The following is a 23,445-nucleotide window of genomic DNA, read 5'->3' on the forward strand; positions in this document are numbered from 1 at the left end:
CATAAATTATTAGAGAACTCTATTTTGGGTGGTAGACTTAATCCATTGCCTAATTTAATGCCATTACCTGACTGACTGGTACCTTTGATAGAGTCCACTTTGTTGCAAGCTTTCAGGTCAGACTACTCCAACACCTCTATTCATAGCAGCTCCACAAAATGCATGAGTGGTACCCTTCCATTCTCACTAAGTCATATGATAAAAAAAATAAAATAAAAAAAACTTGCATAAAACTTGCCCCTTCTTTGTGATTGTTGATTGTTGATTGTTGATTGTTTGAAAGCCTAAATTTTAATTGGGATTTCTCATTCTACCTCCACCAATATTGAGAGTATATTTCCATTTACTATGAACCATTAAGCTATGAGAGAATGAAAAAGATTCAAATCATTCAGTCTGTATCAGTGGTTTTCAACAAGGATCCGTATGGCCCTTGGGGGTCTGTATTAGATTTTGTTGCTAAACTTTATCTGCAATAAATTGGTTATACTTCTACAATACACAAAATATTAAAAAAAATTTTCTGTATAATTCCTGATAATAATTAACTATGAAAAATATAGTAGGATGTTTTAAATCATTGAATAGCTATGAGGGTCCATCTGAGTAGATTAGGAATCATAGAGGCTCTATAGGCAACAAATTGTGAAGAATCACTGGTTTATTACATCTTAGGATAAGGGATGAATGGTCATGTGTCCTCGTTTTATACCTAAATTTCATGACACCTTTAACCGCATGTGAGTAGTGAAGCTACCTACTCAAACTGGAACTACAGCCAAGGAGATTTTTTGCTTAGACATATACTCTTTTACTTGTTTCAGTCATTTGACTGCGGCCATGCTGGAGCACCGCCTTTAGTCGAGCAAATCGACCCCAGGACTTATTCTTTATAAGCCTAGTACTTATTCTATCGGTCTCTTTTGCCGAACCGCTAAGTTACAGTGACCTAAACACACCTGCATCAGTTGTCAAGCAATGTTGGGGGGACAAACACAAATACACACACACATATATATATATACATATACATATATATACGACGGGCTCCTTTCAGTTTCCGTCTACCAAATCCACTCACAAGGCTTTGGTCGGCCCGAGGCTATAGTAGAAGACACTTGCCCAAGGTGCCACGCAGTGGGACTGAACCCAGAACTATGTGGTTGGTAAGCAAGCTACTTACCACACAGCCACTCCTTCATCTACATATATATGTATATATATCCATCTCTGCACACACATTTAAGAGAGAGGCGAGGTGGAGAGAGTTACGTTGCAAAGGGAGTAGGCTTTGTATTCTATCATCATTATAACAGTTGTTAAAGACCTTTGTTCTGTGCAAGTAATTCATTGTAATACTTCATCTTCACAAGATTAGAACTTATCACTTCTTCTCTTGGCTTCAATGGCCCTCCTCTGCAATTACCACATTCCACTACTATCAATATATGGTGCCTCTTTTTGTTTAGCACACATTCTTACTTTCATATCACACATTTGACTTTGTTACTTCTTGAGCGTTAAACTAATACATTTGTTTGTTGTTTATACACCCGTCTTCGTCTTGTTTTTTGGTAAATTCTCACTATATATACATATCTATCTATATATATTATATATATGTACATATACATATACCTACATACATATATATATATACATATACATACATATATATATATACATATACATATACATACATACATATATATATATACATATACATACATACATATATATATATACATATACATACATACTTATATATATATATATATATATATATAAAAATTTAAGGGATGGAGAAAACGCATGTTATAACTGCATACTTTATTCCGACATATGTTTCGAAGAATTACAATTTATGCGATCCATAGGAATCGGCGATGTTAAAAATGTAAACTTCTCCTCAGGGAAATGCATGGGAATCATCTTAAACGTAAGACATTATGACCGAGTATGATAACTATAGTTGGATAATGTTATGACGTGATTCATTTGAAATTTGACGTTCACCATTAAGAAATAATCACCTCAGATACCTAAACAATTTAACGAAGGAAATAAATAGCATTGACGGAATACTAGTCAAGTCCGACAAGACAGGAAATATGATCTACTAAATGATCTACTAAAAAGAGAAATAGAAAAAAACTACCGAATCACAAGTAAAACAACACTTAGGAATGCTAACCTTGAAGCGAAAAAAATCATGGAGGAATATGACTTGCAAAAGAGAACTGAACCTTTAAACCCTAAACAACCCCATTTCGTTTTAAAAGACCATAAGATAAACTTTTGGAATAGCCCTAAATTACGTCTAATTTGTCCATCCAAATTTGATATTGGTATTCTTAGTAAAAACATACTTGACAAATACATACCTACCTTAGTCAATAAATTAAAACTTAGTTTATGGTCCAATTCTTTGCAGGTAGTTGAATGGTTTCGTAACATAAATAACAAACATAACGCCAAATTTCAAATGAATCACGTCATAACATTATCCAACTATAGTTATCATACTCGGTCATAATGTCTTACATTTAAGATGATTCCCATGCATTTCCCTGAGGAGAAGTTTACATTTTTAACATCGCCGATTCCTATGGATCGCATAAATTGTAATTCTTCGAAACATATGTCGGAATAAAGTATGCAGTTATAACATGCGTTTTCTCTATTCCTTAAATTTTTAAATATACTCAAATACCCAAAATATCAAGGAGTTTCTGCCTCACCAACAGGAATTACACCACAGTTATTTTGTGATCTTTGCTACCTTGGTTTCTATTAACCCATTTATTCTATCAGAATTATTATTTATTAGGATAGAATAAATACATTTAATTAAATATATATATATATATATATATATATATATATATATATATATATAATGAGCTTCTTTCAGTTTCCATTTACCAAATCCACTCACAAGTCTTTGGTTGGCCCAAGGTTATAGTAGAAACCACTTGGCCAAGGTGGTATGCAGTGGGATTGAACCTGGAACCATGTGATTGGGAAGCAAACTTCTTACCACACATCACTGGTATCTTGGTTTACACCGAATGTCTTGTCTTAATTGAGAAATGCAAAGTAGAATACTTCACTTTCCTTTGCTAAAAATTTCTTAAGTAATTGTTTTATAAGATATATGGTATCTTTTGGTCCATCAAACTTTTCGCCACAGCAACTGCCATTTTAGTTCTCCCCCACTTTGACCTTGTAACAGTTGAAGGTGCTACTGCTGTGTCAATAACACCTTGCATAGATGATTAAGCTAATGAGGGTACCTCTAGATGGTGGCTTATTCTGTAAAAAACAACAGTCAAATCTCCTTCAAATCAAACCAAGCCATCTTAAAAAATGGCAAACATCTTGGTCAATGTAATACTAAACATATAAATAGATTGGATGGCCATGGCTGGAATCCTTTTGATCATAGGTTTTTTTTTTTTTTTTAAATTTTTTTTTATCAGAGATGACTTTTGGCTTAACTACAATCTGATTAACTAGATAGGTAATTATCATAAGACCAAAGTAGCCTAAAGCTTTAACATTTTAAGCAGCAATCCCTTGTGGACGATCAGTCTTTTTTACCTTGATTGTATTCTCAACTCTGCTGATAATACAAAATACTGACCAAGCTTTCATTTACATGTACAGCAGATAGATATTCTACTCATACGTCTTGTTTTTGCAATCTCTTTTATTAAGAAGCTTTCCCGTCCCTCTACTTCTTTTGACAGTAAGAACAAGAGTCTTACCAACATCACAGCAGACGTATTTCTCCACATTGAAATCCAGCAATTCATTCTCTCTCTCTCTCTCTCTCTCTCTCTCTCTCTCTCTCTCTCTCTCTCTCTCTCTCTCATACACACATACATCTAACCATATAGATTAGAGTAAAGATGATGTCTATCCAAAATTACAGACCCCAAAATTAAATAAATGAAATAAAGAAAATATTAAACATGTAAATTAAAATAATAATAATATATATATATATATATATATATATACACATACACACACACACATATGTATATCACGTAGGTAGTGTAAGTTTAGTGTGAATATTTGATAAGTGTAAGCACCTGTATATGCCAGATAGTGGCAGAGGTGAGAGAATATATCAAACATAAACTGGAAACAGAACACAAAAGATATCAGAGATATCCTTTGTGTTCTGTTTTCAATTTATGTTTGATATATATATATATATATATATATATATATATATATATAATTAAGGATGCTGAAGAGGCACCATCATGCTAGAAATAGCAGTCAAAACTGACTCTAGAACCACGTCATTATTCATATAGCACATGTGCTATATAAATACATGATGTTGTTCTAATGTCAGTTTTGACTGCTATTTCTGGCATGGTGGTACCCCTTCGGTACCTTTAATTATATTCATATTATTATATATCCATAATAATTATTACCTATACAGTTTTCTCCATGCTGGCCACTTGATATGATTGTTATTCTAAATAATGGTCTTATCTTTTTTATATAAAAATATATATATATATATTTATAGAGATTTTCTACACTAGGCACAAGGCCCAAAAGTTTTGGGGAGTGGGGCCAGTCGATTAGATTGACCCCAGTGGTCAACTAGTACTTAATTTATCGATCCCAAAAGGATTAAAAGCAAAGTCAACCTCGGCAGAATTTGAACTCACACACACACACACACACACATATATATATATATATCGTGTTGCAAGACAGTGTAGGAGAGAGAATAGTGATGTTGTAGGAGAGAAATGTGTTCGCATGGATGATGGTACGCTTGCATTAAATGAGGATGCAAAGAAAGAGGTCTGGAGATGCCACTACGATAGATTGCTTAATAAAGAGAATGAATGGGAGAAAGAGAGCCTGCCATATGTCGACCCAATAGAGGGACCAGCTATCCGAGTTGATAGTACCAGGGTAGATAAAGCAATTAAGAGTATGAAGACCGGGAAAGCCCCCGGCCCATCAGGAATCACTGCAGAGATGCTCAAAATATCTGGCAGTGTTGGCTATAGCCTAGTCACCCGTATTACGAACCAGGTGATACACGAAGGAGTCATACCCAATGACTGGTGTAGCAGCATCATAGTCAACTGCTACAAAGGTAAAGGTGACGCTTTAGATACAAATAATTACAGAGGCATCAAGCTGTTAGATCAGGTTATGAAAGTTACAGAGAGGGTCATAGCCCAACTAATTAGGGAGCGAATCAATTTAGATGAGATGCAGTTTGGGTTCGTGCCAGGTAAAAGCACTACTGATGCCTTATTTCTAGTGAGACAGTTGCAGGAGAAATACCTAGCTAAGGATAAACCTCTGTACCTGGCTTTCGTTGACATGGAGAAAGCCTTTGACAGGGTCCCCCGATCCCTTATCTGGTGGTCAATGAGGAAACTTGGGATAGAAGAATGGTTAATGAGAGCTGTGCGAGCCATGTACAGAGATGCTGCCAGTAAGGTGAGGGTTGGAAATGAGTACAGCAATGAATTCCGGGTAGAAGTAGGGGTCCACCAAGGTTCCGTCCTCAGCCCCCTCTTATTTATCATAGTCCTCCAGGCAATCACAGAGGAGTTCAAGACAGGTTGCCCCTGGGAGCTCCTCTATGCTGAGTCACTATCAGAACTAATTGCGGAGTCACTATCAGAACTAGAGAAGTTTCAGGTGAGGAAGCAAGGTCTAGAATTGAAGGGCCTTAGAGTCAACCTAGCTAAAACCAAAATCCTAATAAGTAGGAAGGTAGATAAAACACAAACCCCTTCAGGTAGATGGCCCTGCTCAGTATGTAGAAAAGGAGTAGGTAGTAACTCTATAAGATGTACCCGGTGCAAGCTATGGACACATAAGAGGTGCAGCAACATCAAAGGCAGGTTAACTAGCAAGTTAGTTTTTGTCTGTGGCAGATGTTCAGGTGCAATAAAGACTGTAAACAAACAGGAAACAACTTCTATCTCATTCCAGGGTGAAAAACTAGAGGTAGTCGATAGCTTCCGCTATCTGGGCGACCAAGTTAGTAGTGGGGGTGGGTGCGCTGAAAGTGTAGCTGCTAGAATAAGAATAGCCTGGGCAAAGTTTAGAGAGCTCTTACCCCTGCTGGCGACAAAGGGACTCTCACTCAGAGTAAAAGGCAGACTGTATGACGCATGCGTACGAACAGCCATGCTACATGGCAGTGAAACATGGGCTGTAACTGCTGAGGACATACGTAAGCTCGCAAGGAATGAAGCCAGTATGCTCCGTTGGATGTGTAATGTCAATGTGAATACCTGTCAGAGTGTAAGTATCTTGAGAGAAAAGCTGAACATTAGAAGCATCAGTTGTGGCGTGCAAGAGAGACGATTGCGCTGGTATGAACATGTGGTGAGAATGGGTGAGGATAGCTGCGTGAAAAAGTGCCACACCCTAACAGTTGAGGGAACCCGTGGAAGAGGTAGGCCCAGGAAGACCTGGGCTGAGGTGGTGAGGCAAGACCTTCGTACATTGGGCCTCACCGAGGCGATGACTACTGACCGAGACCTTTGGAAATGTGCTGTGCGTGATAAGACCCGGCAAGCCAAGTAAGATCGTTGCCAGTGCCCCTGGACTGGTTCTTGTGCGGGTGGCACATGAGATGCACCATTTTGAGCGTGGCCGTTGCCAGTACCGCCTGACTGGCTCCCGTAGGATTTTCGAGCGAGATCGTTGCCAGTGCCCCTGGACTGGCTTGTGCGGGTGGCACATAAAAGACACCATTTCGAGCGTGGCCGTTTTCGTGCGGGTGACACGTAAAAGCACCCACTACACTCTCTGAGTGGTTGGCGTTAGGAAGGGCATCCAGCTGTAGAAACTCTGCCAAATCAGACTGGAGCCTGGTGTTGCCATCCGGTTTCACCAGTCCTCAGTCAAATCGTCCAACCCATGCTAGCATGGAAAGCGGACGTTAAACGATGATGATGATGATGATGATATATATATATACACTTTATTTTGTTAAACAAAACTGTCCGATGAACGGGAATGTGAAACTCAGAGTAACAGTCTTTTGTTATTTTTCTGCTGCTTTTAAATAAAGGATATTACTCTACCTCTGGTATTTGAGTACTCTTTCTTCCACCTTGTTGCACATTTCATGTGCTTACTCCGGTATATATATATATATATATATATATATATATATATATATGTGTGTGAATTTGCATACAAAGCTTATATAAGATCATGTTTGGCGTGCAAATGTGTGTGTGTGTATATATATTTCAGTGCCAGTGGCACGTAAATAGCACCATTTGAGCATGATCATTACCAGCGTTGCCTTACTGGCACTTGTGCCGGTGGCACGTGAAAATACATTCAGAAATATGAAACTCAGAGCAATGGTTCAAGAAGTTTCAGCTTGCGACAATATCATCATCATCCAGTGTTTCGAATCCAGGTTTTGTCCCTGTTAATGGGGGTGGCCGGATCTACCTCAGTGCCATAGCAACTACCCTCACAACATCTCGCCCGGTTTTGGGCGTCCTCCTTTTCCAAACCAACCCTCCCATTTCTCCTCCTCCACCTTTTCCTTGGTCTACCTCATTTTTGTGCTCCCTTTATCTCAAATGCAATCACCCACCTCAGAACATGTTCTTCCTCCCTCCTCAATACACACCCATACCACCTCACTCCATTCACCCTTGCCATCCATTCCACCGATTCCTCCAGCCCCAGCATTCCCATCAAATCCTCAGTCCACCTCTTATCAAATAATTGTTTCTAATTTAGGCACAAAGTCTGCAATTTTAGAAGGAGACGATTAGTTGCTGATTATATCAACCCAGGACATAACTTAGTAATTGACAGATACTTTATTTTATTTAACATTGAGGAATGCAAACCAAAACTGACCTTGGGTGGATTTGAATAATTTCAGTATAAAGAGTGCTACAAATATTACATTTTATTTGTTGCTCCACTAGTTCTGACAACTCCCTACCCTTTTCAATAATAATATTACACACACTTAAGGTGGCAAACTGGCAGAAATGTTAGCATGCCGGGCAAAATATTTAGAGGTATTTCGTCTGTCTTTATGTTCTGAGTTCAAATTCTGCTGAGGTCAACTTTGCTTTTCATTCTTTCAGGGTCGATAAATTAAGTACCAGTTGTGTACTGGGGTTGACCTAATCGACTGGCCCCCTCCCCAAAAATTTCGGGCCTTGTGCTTAGAGTAAAAGAAAAAAAATATCACACACACTTACACAAATACATACATACCACATGCATAAATAATCTGTATATTCATCTACTCATAGTATCTTTTTCAAACAAAATTTACATTATATTACACAGCATGAATATCAGCATTTTTACATCCAGTTATCCATGCTGACATGGATTTGTCATCAGAGTTTGTGACAATCCTTATTCATAGTTATGACTCTCTACGTCAGATAGCTGATAATGTAGCTAGCAGAGTCCACATTTTGCCTATGTATTCTATTTTTTGGCAAAGTTCATATGACAAGATGTTCCTCCCTTTTTCACCAACCACTTTACAGAGTGTACATGGTGCATTTTATCATGGCACAGGCATTAGAGAAGTCGACTCAGTGAGAAGACCTAAAGAATCCCTTCTGTTTTGTATTGGTCCTTGTTTGAAGTTACTGTCTTGGATAGTTAACATGTGATGCAGACAGCAGAATCCACATCACACATAGTTCTTTCTATCACTGACCATCTTACAGTGTATATTGACTGCATATTATCAGACCACCATCACTAGAAAAGTTATCCCATGTCCTTTCAGACAAACTATATAAATCATCACTCACAGGCACGTTTTACACTATGCCACCCACTGCAGTCTTTCAACATTTGGCACATACAACAAAGTAAAAACTGGCTAAATACTTTGTGCATGTTGTGGTTGTTAATTGGTTTTTGTGGCTGGATGTTATGGCTTGTGACCAACCACCTCACCCCAGGAACTGGATGCATTTGATTCTCAGAACAGATTGTCTTCAACTGTATAACCTGCACCCATGTCGTATAAACAGTCCACTCAAACGTTCCTTGGATCGTAGGGGGACATGCTGTGCTTGAGGAGACCTATTGAGTCAAATACATCAACATCAATATCGAAATCAAATCAAATGGAAATTGTAGTTGTGACCTTCACGCCGATAGCACGTAAAAAGCACCATCTGAATGTGGCTGATGCCAGTGCCCTTTTGACTGGCTTCTGTGCTGGTGGCACGTAAAAAACACCATCCAATCATGGTCGATGCCAGCTCCACTGGACCGTGCCAGTGGCACGTAAAAAGCACCTACTACACTCTCAGAGTGGTTGGCGTTAGAAGCTACATCCAGCTGTAGAAACACTGCCAGATCAGATTTGGGCCTTGTGCAGCCTCCTGGCTTCCCAGACCCCAGTTGAACCGTCCAACCCATGCCAGCATGGAAAACGGACGTTAAATGATGATGATGATGATGATGTATCAACCTTGCAGCACAGTTCAGAACAGGTTAAAGTAGTGGTCCTCAACTAGGGTCTGTATGACTCTTGGGGGCCCAAATAAGATTTTGTTGTTAAATTTATGTGCAATAAATTGCTTATATTTCTACAGATATTTTAATTTTTGTATACAATTCCTAATGATGTTTAATTACAAAAATACAGTTGGATGTCGTTTATACACATCGAATGGCTATGGAGGTCCAGTGGAGTATAATAGGAATCAGAGGGGTCCATAGACAAAAAATGGTTGAGAACCACTGGGTTAAAAGAACAGCTGTCTGGCTTCTGTGCCAGTGGCACGTAAATAGCACCATTTGAGAGTGATCGTTACCAGCGTCGCCTTACTGGCACTTGTGCTGGTGGCACGTGAAAAAACATTTGAGCGAGGTCATTGCCAGTGCTGCTGGACTGGCTCCTGTGCAAGTGGCACATAAAAAACATCATTTTGAGCATGGCCATTGCCAGTACCGGCTGACTGGCCCTCGTGCTGGTGGCACATAAAAGCATCCACTACACATTCGGAGTGGTTGGCATTAGGAAGGGCATCTAGTTGTAGAAACTCTGCCAGATCAGATTGGGGCCTGGTGCAGCCTTCTGGTTTGCTAGTCCTCAGTCAAATCGTCCAACCCATGCCAGCATGGAAGGCAAACATTAAACGATGATGATGATGATGATGAAGGTGGAATTAAGGTTAATGTAAGTTTTCTCAAGCTGCTAGGAGTGGGACGGATGGGGAATCGCAATGACTGTAGCCTGCGTTGCTTACAAATTAATATAATTAAATGGTTCCTATATAAAATTAAATTGCCCTTGTTGGAAACATCAAATTATTTAAGATAGTGGGGACAAGAGAATGGCAATAATAATTATAATAATGAATGAATGATTAAACTTATAATTGCTGGCAAATGTTCCAAGGCATCCATCTTTGTCAGTGAATGATTTTTGAATGAAAATTTGACCAGTGTAAACAATATGTTGTACCCTACATGTGTGTTGTGCATGATAATTTTATAAAATTTATAATTAAATATCTCTTATTGAATTAAATATATGTAATAAGAAAATATTTTAAACACTCTGATCAAGAGAAAATATTATTGCAAATTGGTTAATTATATCTTTCAACTGAATTAGTCATTTGGATCCTAGGTTTTCATTAATTAATAAAGTAATAATGACTTTGTAAATAAGGAGAAATTATTTTAACACTGTTATTTAAAATATTATAGTTTAAGGCATAAAACTACAATATATGAATACATTTGAAGAAAAAAGTCAATTTCTGTTGCAAAAGAATGAAGACAAATAAAGGGTACTTTCTATAGAATGCAGATAATTTTTATTGATTTGAATGTTGAAGGGTAGGGTTATCAGTTCAGGATGCAGACAGTTTGGATGGGAAACCACAAGAACCAGATTACTAGTAAGACTAAACCACTTTATTTTCTGTTTACTAATCTGTAAAAGGTTCTTGACAAGAGTTTTGCTCTATAGTTAACTGGTCACTAAAGAAACTATGTATAGATAGATATATGAGAGTTACACATGAAAGTATCATTAGCAAAGTTAGCATCAACAAATAAATTCAGTGCTACATTTGGTGTCAATATCGAAATCAAAATGGAAATTGTAATTGTGGCCAGTGCCAGTGCCACCTGATTGGGACCCATGCTGGGGGAATGTAATAAGCATCATTCAAGCATGGGCTGATGCCAGTCCCGCCTGACTGGCTCCCCGTGCATCCGAACGTCATTGATGCCAGTCTCCCCACCGCCCCCTGACTGGCTCCAAAGCACCATCCAAACGAGGTCAATGCCAGTGCCACCTGATCGGTTCCCTGTGCCAGTGGCACGTAAAAAGCACCATACAAATGTGGTCAATGCCAGTGCTGCCTGACTGGCTCCCATGCTGGTGGCATGTAAAAAGCACCCACTACACTCTCGGAGTGATTGGCATTAGGAAGGGCATCCAGCTGTAGGAACCTTGCCAGATCAGACTGGAGCCTGACGCAGCCTCCTGGCTTCCCAGTTTTCAGTTAAACCAGTCAACCCATGCCAGTATGGAAGACGAACGTTAAACAATGATGATGATGATGATGAGCTCCATCCTCAGTTTAGTCTTATACTTAAGACTATAAATGGCAATTAATATTAGGATTTCGGGTGTAAGTGAAGATATGTTTGCAGGAGAAAGAAAGTGTTTCGACCAAAAAAATGTCTATGTACTACACAGTGTGTTTGTTGAAGAAGAAATGAAACTTCTGCAAAGCTCTGTCAACTCTCTCCTCCTGCATGTATAACATGTACAAGCGTAAATACTGCCTTGAGAGAGACATATAATAAACAAGCACATGCTTTTGACAGGAATGTAAAGATCTGTGGAAAATGGGTCTCTATAAATCACTCTTCTATAACCTTTTAAGCATTTCAGGGCAACTTTTATTGTGTTGCAAATCTCTACTGTGTGACGGGCATTTATGCAGTCAAACGTCTCACACAAAGATGTATGTATGTATGTATGTATATTTATATATATATATATATATGCATGCATACATATAGGCACAAATATACACTAGGGGGTGTGGTCAGACTAAACTTCCTGTTACCAGTAAATTACTCTTCATCATGAAATCAACACTGTACATTTGCATCAAGTCCACCACTAGTTCAACCAACCGTCCTACACAAACAGGCAGCTGTTATTATAGTCCACTTGCTGTTTTAGCTCACTTGTGCTCTTTCATTCATGCTAACAGAACACACCTAGCAAATCATACATGACTAATTTCTTTCCAGCCACTGCAGATCTCCAATATCCAATTCGCATGTCTCTCACAGACGTGTGGCTTCTCACATTTTATATATACTTCTTACAGAAAGCAACATTTTTGTTGTCAATGTCAAACTATGTTTTATTGCTCGAACTCCTTCTCTTCTCTGTATTGTTTATTACTGATTATTACATTCGGTTGTATGAGATGAATATCTCAGCTAAAGTTCAGGTCTATTTCCTTCAACTGAAATTGATTACAGGCTTTCATGGCTTTTAATCTCGCTACTCCATCTCTGAATGTGCTGCCGATATTCTCCTTTTATCTCCTCCAATAAACTCAGCCAATTTCAAAAGATCACAAATTATTCCACCAAGCTTTTTATCCCTCTTCCCTTTCATTAGTAATGTCCTCCATATCACATTCTACATCTGAAGATAATAACTTTTCCCATTTTTCAATTTTCTTTCTATCACAAATTCCTTTTAATCCTGAAGAAAAATGAAAATTAAACAAGAGGCTTTCATTATTTATATGCCTGAGGCAGAACAACCTACACATTCCACATCTATTCTTTCACAAATTTCTTTAGTTTTCAAAGCAAAAAAACACCAGACAATCTACCAGTGCAGATCCCTCTATTTCAGATTTGATTCTTTTTTTTTTATTTTTATGGTTTTGTCCAAAAGTAGCAGAAGCACCTATAACCTTGTCTTATAACTTCTAAGACTAACTAATTATAAATACATACCAGAAATATTGCATAAACTGGTTATAAATTTGCATGAATAACATTAAACCTTGTGTGCTATTTCACTCTGGTTGTATAATTAATTATTACAAGCAGTATCTGTGGAAATTCCAGTTAGTTGAACTCAGTAACAGTGTTAGAAGTTAGAAGCAAACCATGAAATACAAATGTTTTTGTTTTTGAAACTGCATTTTTTTCTAAAGCATTGAAGGTATTGATGATGTAATTTTAAGAAAGATCATCTTTTGAAAACTACATTCATTGTGATATTCTTGCCACCTCTCCTACCTTGAGAGGTGTAATATATTACTCTTACAAACTATAGACCAGTTCCAAATGCTTGCAACAGGGTAGGGCCATGTTAAAAGTACCCAGGGTTAGCATGTGGTGGTGTCAAATGGAGCAGAATATTGATCTACCACCCAAGAACATGAATGGTTCATTTGGATTGCTTACAGAGAGTTTTTGCCAATTCAATTACAGTCATAAGACTACAATAAAAGATACTTGCCCAAGGAATTGTGCCATTGGAGGGAACCCAGAACTGTATGATTCTCAGGCAAACTTTTTAACCACATGACCACTTCCAGCAATGCAATTGCAGATGGAGCAAAATTTTTTCATGCAAGGTGTAAAAAATGAATAATACAAGTTGATGGTTATATTTATATATGCATGTATGTGTGTGTGTGTGTGTGTGTGTGTGTGTGTGTGTGTGTGTGTGTGTGTGTGTGTGTGCTTGTTTGTGAAAAAATAATGGAAGGTACTCGGCATTTAGCAATGAATGTCACAGTGTGCTATCAATTGGCAGATACGTAGAAAGTGTCCTGAAGTTTAATTCTTGTTCTGACTCACTGTTGTATCCAAATTCTACTGAGGTCAACTTGGTTATTTCAGCATTGATAAAGTGCCATTCCAAGTTTGGTAGAATTGCTAAAGTGTCAGACAAGATGCCTTGTGGTATTTGTTCAGGTTATCTTTATTCTGAGATTTTGGTTGGTAGATTAAATTTCAGCCCCCAGTTTATGACCACCACTTCAAAAATAAACAATTCAGTTGTACAGTAATTTTATTTCATTTCTTTTAAATTATTAAGGAAGATTGTGGTAACCTTACCGAATTGACCTCGATACAGTCTAATATACTTTAGGTACTTAGTGACATTTTAAAATGTAATATCTACTACCTTATTTACATGTATATGTGTGTGCACACATGCCTGTGTGTGTGACATTTTTATCTTATATTTCTATGAACCATAATTTATACTACCATTAGATTTTTTACAAACAATTTTGTTGCTCATTATTGGTGTCTTTCACAACCTTATGTTTTTAATGCATAATTTGCTTCCTTTTTTTTTTTTGTACTACAATGAAAAACTCGTAAATAGAACCAGGTAAAAATCTATGATGAAATACACTCCTTGACAGCTATATTTTCTAGTACACAATAACCATATACAAGAAACAGTATATAAAATGGTGTATAATGTTTTTTTTTTTGTATGCAAAACATTAAATTTTATGTTCCATTTCAATCTATTTAGTTGTATAATTAGTTTTTACTAGCTGTACCTGTACTTTCTTGAAGTTAATACAGAACCATGAAATAAATATAAATGATATATAGCCGCAGCATGGCTGTGTGGTAAGAAACTTGATTCTAAACCACATGGTTCCAGGTTCAGTTCCACTGCATGGCACTTTGGGCAAGTGTCTTCTACTATAGCCTCAGACTGACCAAAGCCTTGTGAGTGGATTTGGCAGATGGAAACTGGAAGAAGCCCGACATGTATATATATACATATATATATATATATATATTACAGTTCTATATTTAAGAGATGAGAAAATATGTACATTATTTACATTTGACGGATATTTGTCCTTATCTTGTTTGCTGTTAACACACCGTTTCAGCTGATATGCCCTCCAGACTTTATCGGGTGTCTTGGGGAAACCAGGTTTGAAATTTCCCCAAGACACCTGATGAAAGCTGGAGGGTATATCAGCCAAAACATTGTGTTAACAACAAACAAGATGAGGACAAATATCCGTGAAATGTAAATATTGTATATATATGTGTGTGTGTGTGTGTGTGTGTGTGTGTGTGTCTATGCTTGTACCCCCCACCATCACTTGACAATCGATGTTGGTGTCTTTATGTCCCCGTAATTAGGGGTTTGGCAAAAGAGACTGATTGAATAAGTACTAGGCTAACAAAGAGTAAGTCCTGAAGTCGATTTGTTCAACTAAAGGCAGTGCTCCAGCATGATCCCAGTCAAATGACAAAAACAACTAAATGAATATTATTCTAAGTATTTTTTTCTAAAACATTTGTTTTTCCTCAAGATGATGCGATCTAAAGAAAGAACATTTTGAAAACCACATAGTTGTACACTACTTATCTCTGCTACTTTGAGACTTGTAATCTCACATTTTATCTTTACATCAAGAAGTGAATGCACTGTGGAAAGAGATACAGGCAATCTACTATGATCAAAATTACTGAAGGCACATGGCCTAGTGGAGGCATATGGTCTGGTGGTTAGAGCAGTGGACTCACGGTCGAGGGATCGAATCTCAGACCAGGTGATGTGTGTGATTATGAGCAAAACACTTAAGCTCCACATAGCTCTGGCAGAAGATAATGGCGACCCTCTGCTCACTCTTTCACCACAACTTTCACTCTTTCCTCCTGCATCTAACAGCTCACCTGTGATGGACCGGTGTCCCATCCATGTAGGGAACCTATGAGCCGATGAAACCAGGAAACCGGCCCCTATGAGCCAGACATAGTTCGAGAAGGAACAAACAGCAAACAAAATTACGGAAAATATATTCTTAACTCTGGAATGGAACAGAAGATATAACTGTTCAACATCATTGTTTTTATTCCCACTTTTTCATGCTTGCATGGATCAGACAGAATTTATTGGGGTAGATTTTCAATGACCAGATGCCCTTCTTGTGCCAACCCTTGCTTGTTTCTAAGTATTCCTCCTTGGCCTGAAAAGTTTTTCACAGAAGAATGAAAATGAATGTTACTTATTTTCAACTATTGAGCAGTGTTAGACAAAAATACACACATACACATGAGCTTCTTTCAGTTTCCATCAAGCAAATCCACTCATAATACTTTGTTCAGGTCAGAGGTATAGTAGAAGATGTTTGCCTAAGATACCACACATTGGGATTAAACCTGAAATTGTAAATTTAGAAAGTATGCTTTTTAATCACACAGCCACATCTATATCATCATTTCACCTCCATGTTCCATGCTGGCATGGGCTGAAAGATTAAACCCATTCATGCTGATCATCTGTTTAAAATGATGATTTATAAGGGTATAAAACAAATACTTGATACAAATTGTGATTTGTGTATGATCTGTATCAAAGAATGAAACATGTTCTTAATGCATATGTAGTCTGTATCAAATGGATTTCAATGAAATTTTTTTTTCAGTTGCTATTTAGGTCAAAATAATAGTATCTGTGAATTTTCAGACAATTTCATTCACTAGAAAAATTCCGGCACGAATGAGTTAACAGGATCTAAAGTGTCCAAGGACTGCATTGTTAGAAACTGTAACTTGCCTGAAGCCCTTGACTTGACCAAAATAAAATATATCATCATCATTGTTTTAACATCCATTTTTCGATGCTGGCATGGTTGGACAGACTTTATAGAGGCAGATTTTCTATAGCCAGATGCCCTTCTTGTTGCCAGGCATCTAGATTCCTGATGAGACAGGTTCATTCTGTGAGTCTACAAAACTAAATTGCATGGAGCTGAGTTAAACTGTTATCAAATCATGTGTTTGTGTGTACATACAAATATGTATATGTGTGTATGCATCAATTCATAATATATATTTGCTAAATGAATTGTCTTATGAATAATAAATATATACCATAAAAATGTTCACACCATTTATATTATATAAATGGTGTGAACATATGGCTTCAATTTCATTCCATAGTTTAACAGTCTTGAATATGCTATAAATGTGTGTTTGATAAACGATGTCTTTAATATCATTCCTTAGTTAAATTAACACTTTTTAAAAATCTTGCATAAGTAGACCATAGGAAAATAATATTAATAGTAAATTAAGATAGTTACTTTAGATTGAATAAGTAAAAAAATATGATTAGTTACACTCTATATGAAGCTGAGAACGAATTTGATAAGTTAAAGGTTAGTATATGGAAAATAAATACGGGTAGGAGAGACATTCTCTGAGGATGCAATCCTGAGAAGTCAAGAATGTAAAGGATATTGAACAGTGAGTTTTGGAAGATGGTCATATCATATTTTTAAAGAGATGAAAGATTTTGGGATGTAATTCTTTGTTGTTAGCCCCAGTCAGTCCTGTTGAAACAATTCAGTACCACATAGGTAGTCAATATATTTACTAGGTGCAGACAATGGATCCAGTGCTCCAGATATTTACCATTTTGGGAACTATGTCATGTACTCCAAGTTATAAGAGTTTATCATATAAAGTACAATGTCCCAGGCTGTGAATGTTGCATCCCCTCCTATGTCTAGTATGTTCTTGCAGGATCATTGATGTGTTTGTTATTGTCATTTAGTTGCAGATTATCCTTGCTTAAGCAGACCAGTTGCATAAGCTTACAATCTATAAAACCGCTAGTAACATTCTGACCATTTATATGTCAATTGCTCATCAGTATAAAAGTATACACACCTACCACTTGCTCCCTTCCCTCGATTTCTCCTTTTATACACTTATTATTTCTCTTTCTCACGATTCCTATGCTTCTTTTGGTCTTTTTTTCCCCCTTCTGATGAAAGACTAATGCCTGAAACATTAAGGCACTTTCTTCATTCTAATGGAAACCTAATGCTATATTCATTAAACTTCATCCAGTTCATTTTCATGTTTATTGTTTTTACACACACACACTCTCGTGCGGGTGACACGTAAAAGCACCCACTACACTCTCTGAGTGGTTGGCGTTAGGAAGGGCATCCAGCTGTAGAAACTCTGCCAAATTAGATTGGAGCCTGGTGTTGCCATCCGGTTTCACCAGTCCTCAGTCAAATCGTCCAACCCATGCTAGCATGGAAAGCGGACGTTAAACGATGATGATGATGATGATGATGATGATATATATATATATATATATATATATATACAGGGTCATTCAAAAGTCTCCATACATAGGAAAAATTAACTTTTTTATAAGAAACTGTTTATAAGATCCCTTAGATCCCCTGAGGTTATAGTAGTGGGACTGAACCCAGAACTATGTGGTTGGGAAGCAAGCTTCTTACCATATAGCTATACCTGTGCATATTAGTGATATTAGAATGATTTCGTAGACATGTTGATTGGATTATTTATATATTAGTAGTGTTTTCAATGGTTGTAAAAGTATTTCATGATGCTTTTATAAGACATTGTTGCAGAAATGTTGATAGGATATTCATGTAGCAGTGTTCTGAAATATTGTTAGATTGGTGTCATAGTAGTGGTGTTAATACAGTGTTGTACAAATGTTGCTATGTTGTAGATTGTTATAAATGTGTTACTGGATGTTGTAGAAGTTTGATTAAGATTTTCTCTTGCATCATCACACATAGACATCTTTGACAACACAGACAGAACAGTTACACAACATTTTGCCAGGAAATCACAAATTGCCTGAATGGTTTTGTAGAATCATTGTAGAAATGTAAGAAAGGTGTTCTGGTGTGTTGTAGAAATGTTGTAAAGACAGTGTTGTGGAGTTGCTCTTCCATTTGATTAATGTTTGTGCAACAAACTGTGCTCTTAATATGTCCTCGTCTATTTCATTGACAATATGCTGTTTTGGCTGTGTAGCTTGCTGCTATTATTGATCTGTCTTTGATCAGCACTAACAGAATGCATATATAATCAAAGTCATATCAGTTCTGATCATCCTATCTATGTTGTGCAATGTACCTTCCCATTCCCTTAACAGTAGAGTATGATGTGTTTATGTTTTAGCAGGTCAAATTATCACATAAAAGCCCCCATGGATTATCTGTGAACCAGAATTGTGTGCAGCCTGGCTTGAAATGTATTATTCATTGTTTTTTTTAAAATTTTTATTTGTAGTTTGTTGCAAATTTTTGTGCAGAGATTGGATACCTAGCCTTAACTTGAATATTTCTTCATCTATCTGATATATTGTTTGTGCAATAGTATGATGAATGCTCTCTTTTTTTTTGTATGTGTGTGTACTATGTATATTACTTATCCAATATAAATCTCTATGTCACCTGCCTCTATTTGAAAATTCCACTATTTCAGAATGCGGCAGATATATGACCGTGTTTTTAAAGATGATATCCTCAAGGAAGATTTGTTGAAAAACCTCGCTTATGCAGCCGATGTATTAGAGGCTGTGCATATTGATGAAACAAAGTAAGTATATAGTTAATATTCATGCACTTTATTTAAATGCTTTAATGATAACTGATTAAAAACAATTTAAAAGATATATTTTGTTTTTGAAATTAATTTCTTACATTATGTTTAAGATATAGTGTTGATTTACAAGGAAAACGCTAAAATATAGATTTAAAACAAAACTGAATTTAGGAAGAAAATAAAACTTAAGTTAAAAGTTATTGTGAATTTTATATTTAACAATTTTTCCCGATGTTTTTAAACAGTTTGTATCAGTATTATTTGACTCTGGATACAAAAATATAAAAATAGGCAAATCAGCTGTTTAATTTTGTGTCTTTCTTATATTTGAAAATAAAAAGGTAAGAGCAGTATGTTATATTTTATGAGAATAATCCAGATTTCATTCTGTTTAATATGTAGCTTATCATTCTGAGAAATATGTATATTATTGTAAAATACATTCGTTTCAGTAGAAATATATTTTCAATTATTTGTATTGTATTCTTTCAGAAAGTAAACTCTAGATCTACACATTCTGCTATTAATAAGATTAAATTCTTAAAAGAGAATTTGAGGAGTTATATTAGAGAATCATTTTAACAATTTCTAGCAAGATTACATTATATTAAAGGCAAATTTCTTGATTACTACTTAATGAAGATATGTGAAATATATGATATCTCTCAAATCTCTTTGACCTTAAAATGTTTATATCACATTTAATGTGCAATAAATTACAATTTTCAAAATAAAAATATCAAAATTAAAAGTAATGTCAAGTAAAGTGTTTACTCTTTGAATCTCATAACTTCTGGTGTGTCATGTCCAAGATCAAGACGCATAATTCTCAGTAGTGCAGTCCATTAAATGTACACAAGTACTTTGGAACCATACTTTTAATGTTATAAACAGTGGAAGTACTGAGTAAGTAACTTGTTGATAAACTACTGAGATTAATAAACATTGCTGTGGTTGATTGCAATAAGCTCGTCAAACACAAGAAAGTCAGTGATTGACCCTATTTTTCACCCTTACATTTGAGAAATATTGATCAATGATTGAATTTCTATATTCTTCCAGTGTTACTTTCTTAATATTCTTTTCAGTTCTTTTTATAAATTTTCTTAAAAAGATTTATAACTTTTGTTCATTTTTATTGATTTCTATATATTAGTATATTCATCCAATGATTGCAAATTTCTGACTATTGATATCCATCAATAGTTTGAAAATCCATCCAAAAGTAGTTTGAACATGCAGTAGGCAGATTCTCATTTTGGTCTATTATGGTTAATATTAAGTTATTTCTATTGTTTAAAATTTTTACTCAAATTAATTGTGTTTTATATTATATTTATTAAAAAAAAGTGATTATTAAAGAAGCAAAGACTGATTGAAATTTAAACTTTCATCAGTCGTATTAAAAATTAATCATTAACGATGAAAGCAGTATTAATACCACAAGGTATTCTTTATATTCAAGCTTAACATGGATTCCTTGTTAAAACACCAAATACTGCATTATTAGCCTAGAGAGATCCTCTCGTATAGGTGCTTGGTGCATAAAAGCACATGTATAGATGGTAGCAAATGAAATTTGTCAGTCATGGGCACCAAAATTCCCAGTATTTTCTGATTTAAATTATTAAACTTATTCTGCAACTCATGAAGTTTCAGTGTCCTTATCAACTGCACTTTAAATGATAACCAACAGAATGGCATCAATATTTCAAAATATTTAAACTTATCTCAATAAAAGCATAGCTTATTCGACTGAGATATGCACTACGTATGTTAATCAGATTCTCTATAAACACCATTTATTTCAAAATGTTTCCGAGTTTCTTTTGTTAATAATGCAAATGTATTTCAGCAATGTTTTGGAATTTTCAGATCCACATTATTCTTGTCTTCATATTTTATTTTCAAATCAGATTTATTGAATAGTTAATTTTGACAGTAAAGAGTTCTCCTTTAATAAATGTTTCTACAAATGTCTACGATGCTATTCATTGTCTCTTCATTTCTTCAGAAGGTTCCACCAAGTTTAAGACTTGTTTAAACTTCAGTGATGCTGGTGAATACTGTTACCAGGTTTATACAATCCATAGATTCTTTGTATTTTCTCAGAAAAGTCATAGCAGTGGGGGTAATGTTAGAGTGAATTCCAGCTTTTGTATATTGCTGTAATTTAAGATGACTTTCATTGGACTAAGTGAAGGCATATGTTTTAGTGGTTAGTGTATTCAGCTCATGATCATAAGGTCCTGAGTTCAGTTCCCGGTGGTGCATTGTGTCCTTGAGCAAGACACTTTATTTCACATTGCTCCACTCCACTCAGCTGGCAAAAGTGAGTAGTACCTGAATTTCAAAGGGCCAGTCTTGTCACATTCAGTGTCATGCTGAATCTCTCTGAGAACTATGTTAAGGGTATGTACATCTGTGGAGTACTCAGCTACTTGCACATTAATTTAACAATCAGGCTTGTTCTGTTGGTTGAATTAATTGAAATCCTTATCATCATAATCGATTGAGTGCCAGTAAGTTCTTGGGTAATATGGTACAAACTTGGTTCTCAGAAATACACTCTTCAGGTGATATAGTTTTTTTTCCTTTTTCTTAGCAGTTTTAGTGTTATTGGGGAATTTTTTTTATACTGCTGTCAGTTTTTGGTATAATATCTGAACATCAAGGTGGTTAAATATAAATGTCTGAAAGACTTTTAAGGCCCACAGTTCATATCCGTATGACGAGACAAGTCTCCTCAATAAGACACCAGTCTGTTTCAAATAACCTTATCAGATGGTGTGGTATCTACTCATAGCTAAATCTGTCTTCAGTCCAGTGGATTTGAACTCGAAATGTTTTTTCTGTAAATTCAGTTTCATCCCCTTCCAGGTATTTCAGTTGTCATCTGCATAGTGTGATGGATTTCACAATTGAAGTGGCCATCAGTTTTCTATAAAGGGACATTGTGACAGCCATTTCCATACAGTGAATTACATCAATACAAAGTGGTGTTTGATATAGTTCAATTAGTGTTTGGTATTCTGCTTCAAAAGATGTTGTCGACATATCTTAGTCAAGATCTGAACTTGAGGAGTTGTGTTCACTAAATATTACGGGTGATAATGTTGAACTCAGAGCTATGTATCTAATTACTGATAGAAAATTCAATTGCGAAGAAGACACTCTTATTCATTTTCAGTCTGTCAAAGATAATTGATTTGTTCTTCACTAGTTGTCAGAACTGGATAAGAGAAAGACCAAAATCTAAGAGAACTGCATACTACATGTAATTAGTAGGCCTAATTGAGAATCAACTTTAATTTGACTGCTTTTAATGAAAGAAATTTTAATAGCATTAATATTTACATATTTGTGAATAAAAACATTGAAATCGTCTTGTTTGTTGCTATGATTTCTAAATCCAAGTATATATCAGGAAAAACTTTATGTAAAGTATGACACTTGTAAATAAGAGAATATTCCTGATTGGCATTAGTGTTAATAGAAAAACAAATAGATGAGGGTAATATGCCAGTCTGTGCATACGATTCTGACAGCACATTAGAGAGAGAAAACGATTAGAGAGATAGTTATAATGAGCAACATTTCAAGCTACATATTTGTATATATTAAATCAGGATTGGTGAGGCAAACAAGAAAAGTAGAACTCAACACATAAGTATGTATGTATATATATATATATGTATATATATATATATATATATATATATATATATATATATATATATACACACACACACACACACATCGGAAGCAGCAACATGACTCAAGGGTCAAGAGTTTGATAAGTGCTAATGCATGAAACATTTCAACCCTAGAGTTACTCTGTTGCTTCTGCTAAATATTTATTAAAAAAAACAAACACATATATAGAATCTGAATATGGACCCAGATACAAAGCATGAAAAGGAAGAAAAACCATAAAAAAAGAAGGAAACCATTTGATAGTCACCAGTTCCTTTT

The 23,445-nt window shown here is 35.8% G+C and overlaps 1 protein-coding gene across 28 annotated transcripts in view; it reads left to right on the top strand.

Annotated features, from left to right (window-relative positions):
- LOC106875208 (dual specificity calcium/calmodulin-dependent 3',5'-cyclic nucleotide phosphodiesterase 1A) overlaps window positions 1–23,445 on the top strand; it is a 1,569,442-nt gene that overhangs the window by 1,458,390 nt on the left and 87,607 nt on the right. For all 28 annotated transcript variants that reach the window (XM_089364164.1, XM_089364142.1, XM_089364159.1 and 25 more), the window contains one exon: window positions 19,351–19,464. In XM_089364164.1, the coding sequence (XP_089220290.1) occupies window positions 19,351–19,464 (114 nt within the window). The remainder of the gene's footprint in view (window positions 1–19,350; window positions 19,465–23,445) is intronic.

This window comes from Octopus bimaculoides, chromosome 1 (assembly GCF_046866305.1).
Source record: "Octopus bimaculoides isolate indiv1 chromosome 1, ASM4686630v1, whole genome shotgun sequence".
Lineage (NCBI taxonomy): Eukaryota > Metazoa > Mollusca > Cephalopoda > Octopoda > Octopodidae > Octopus > Octopus bimaculoides.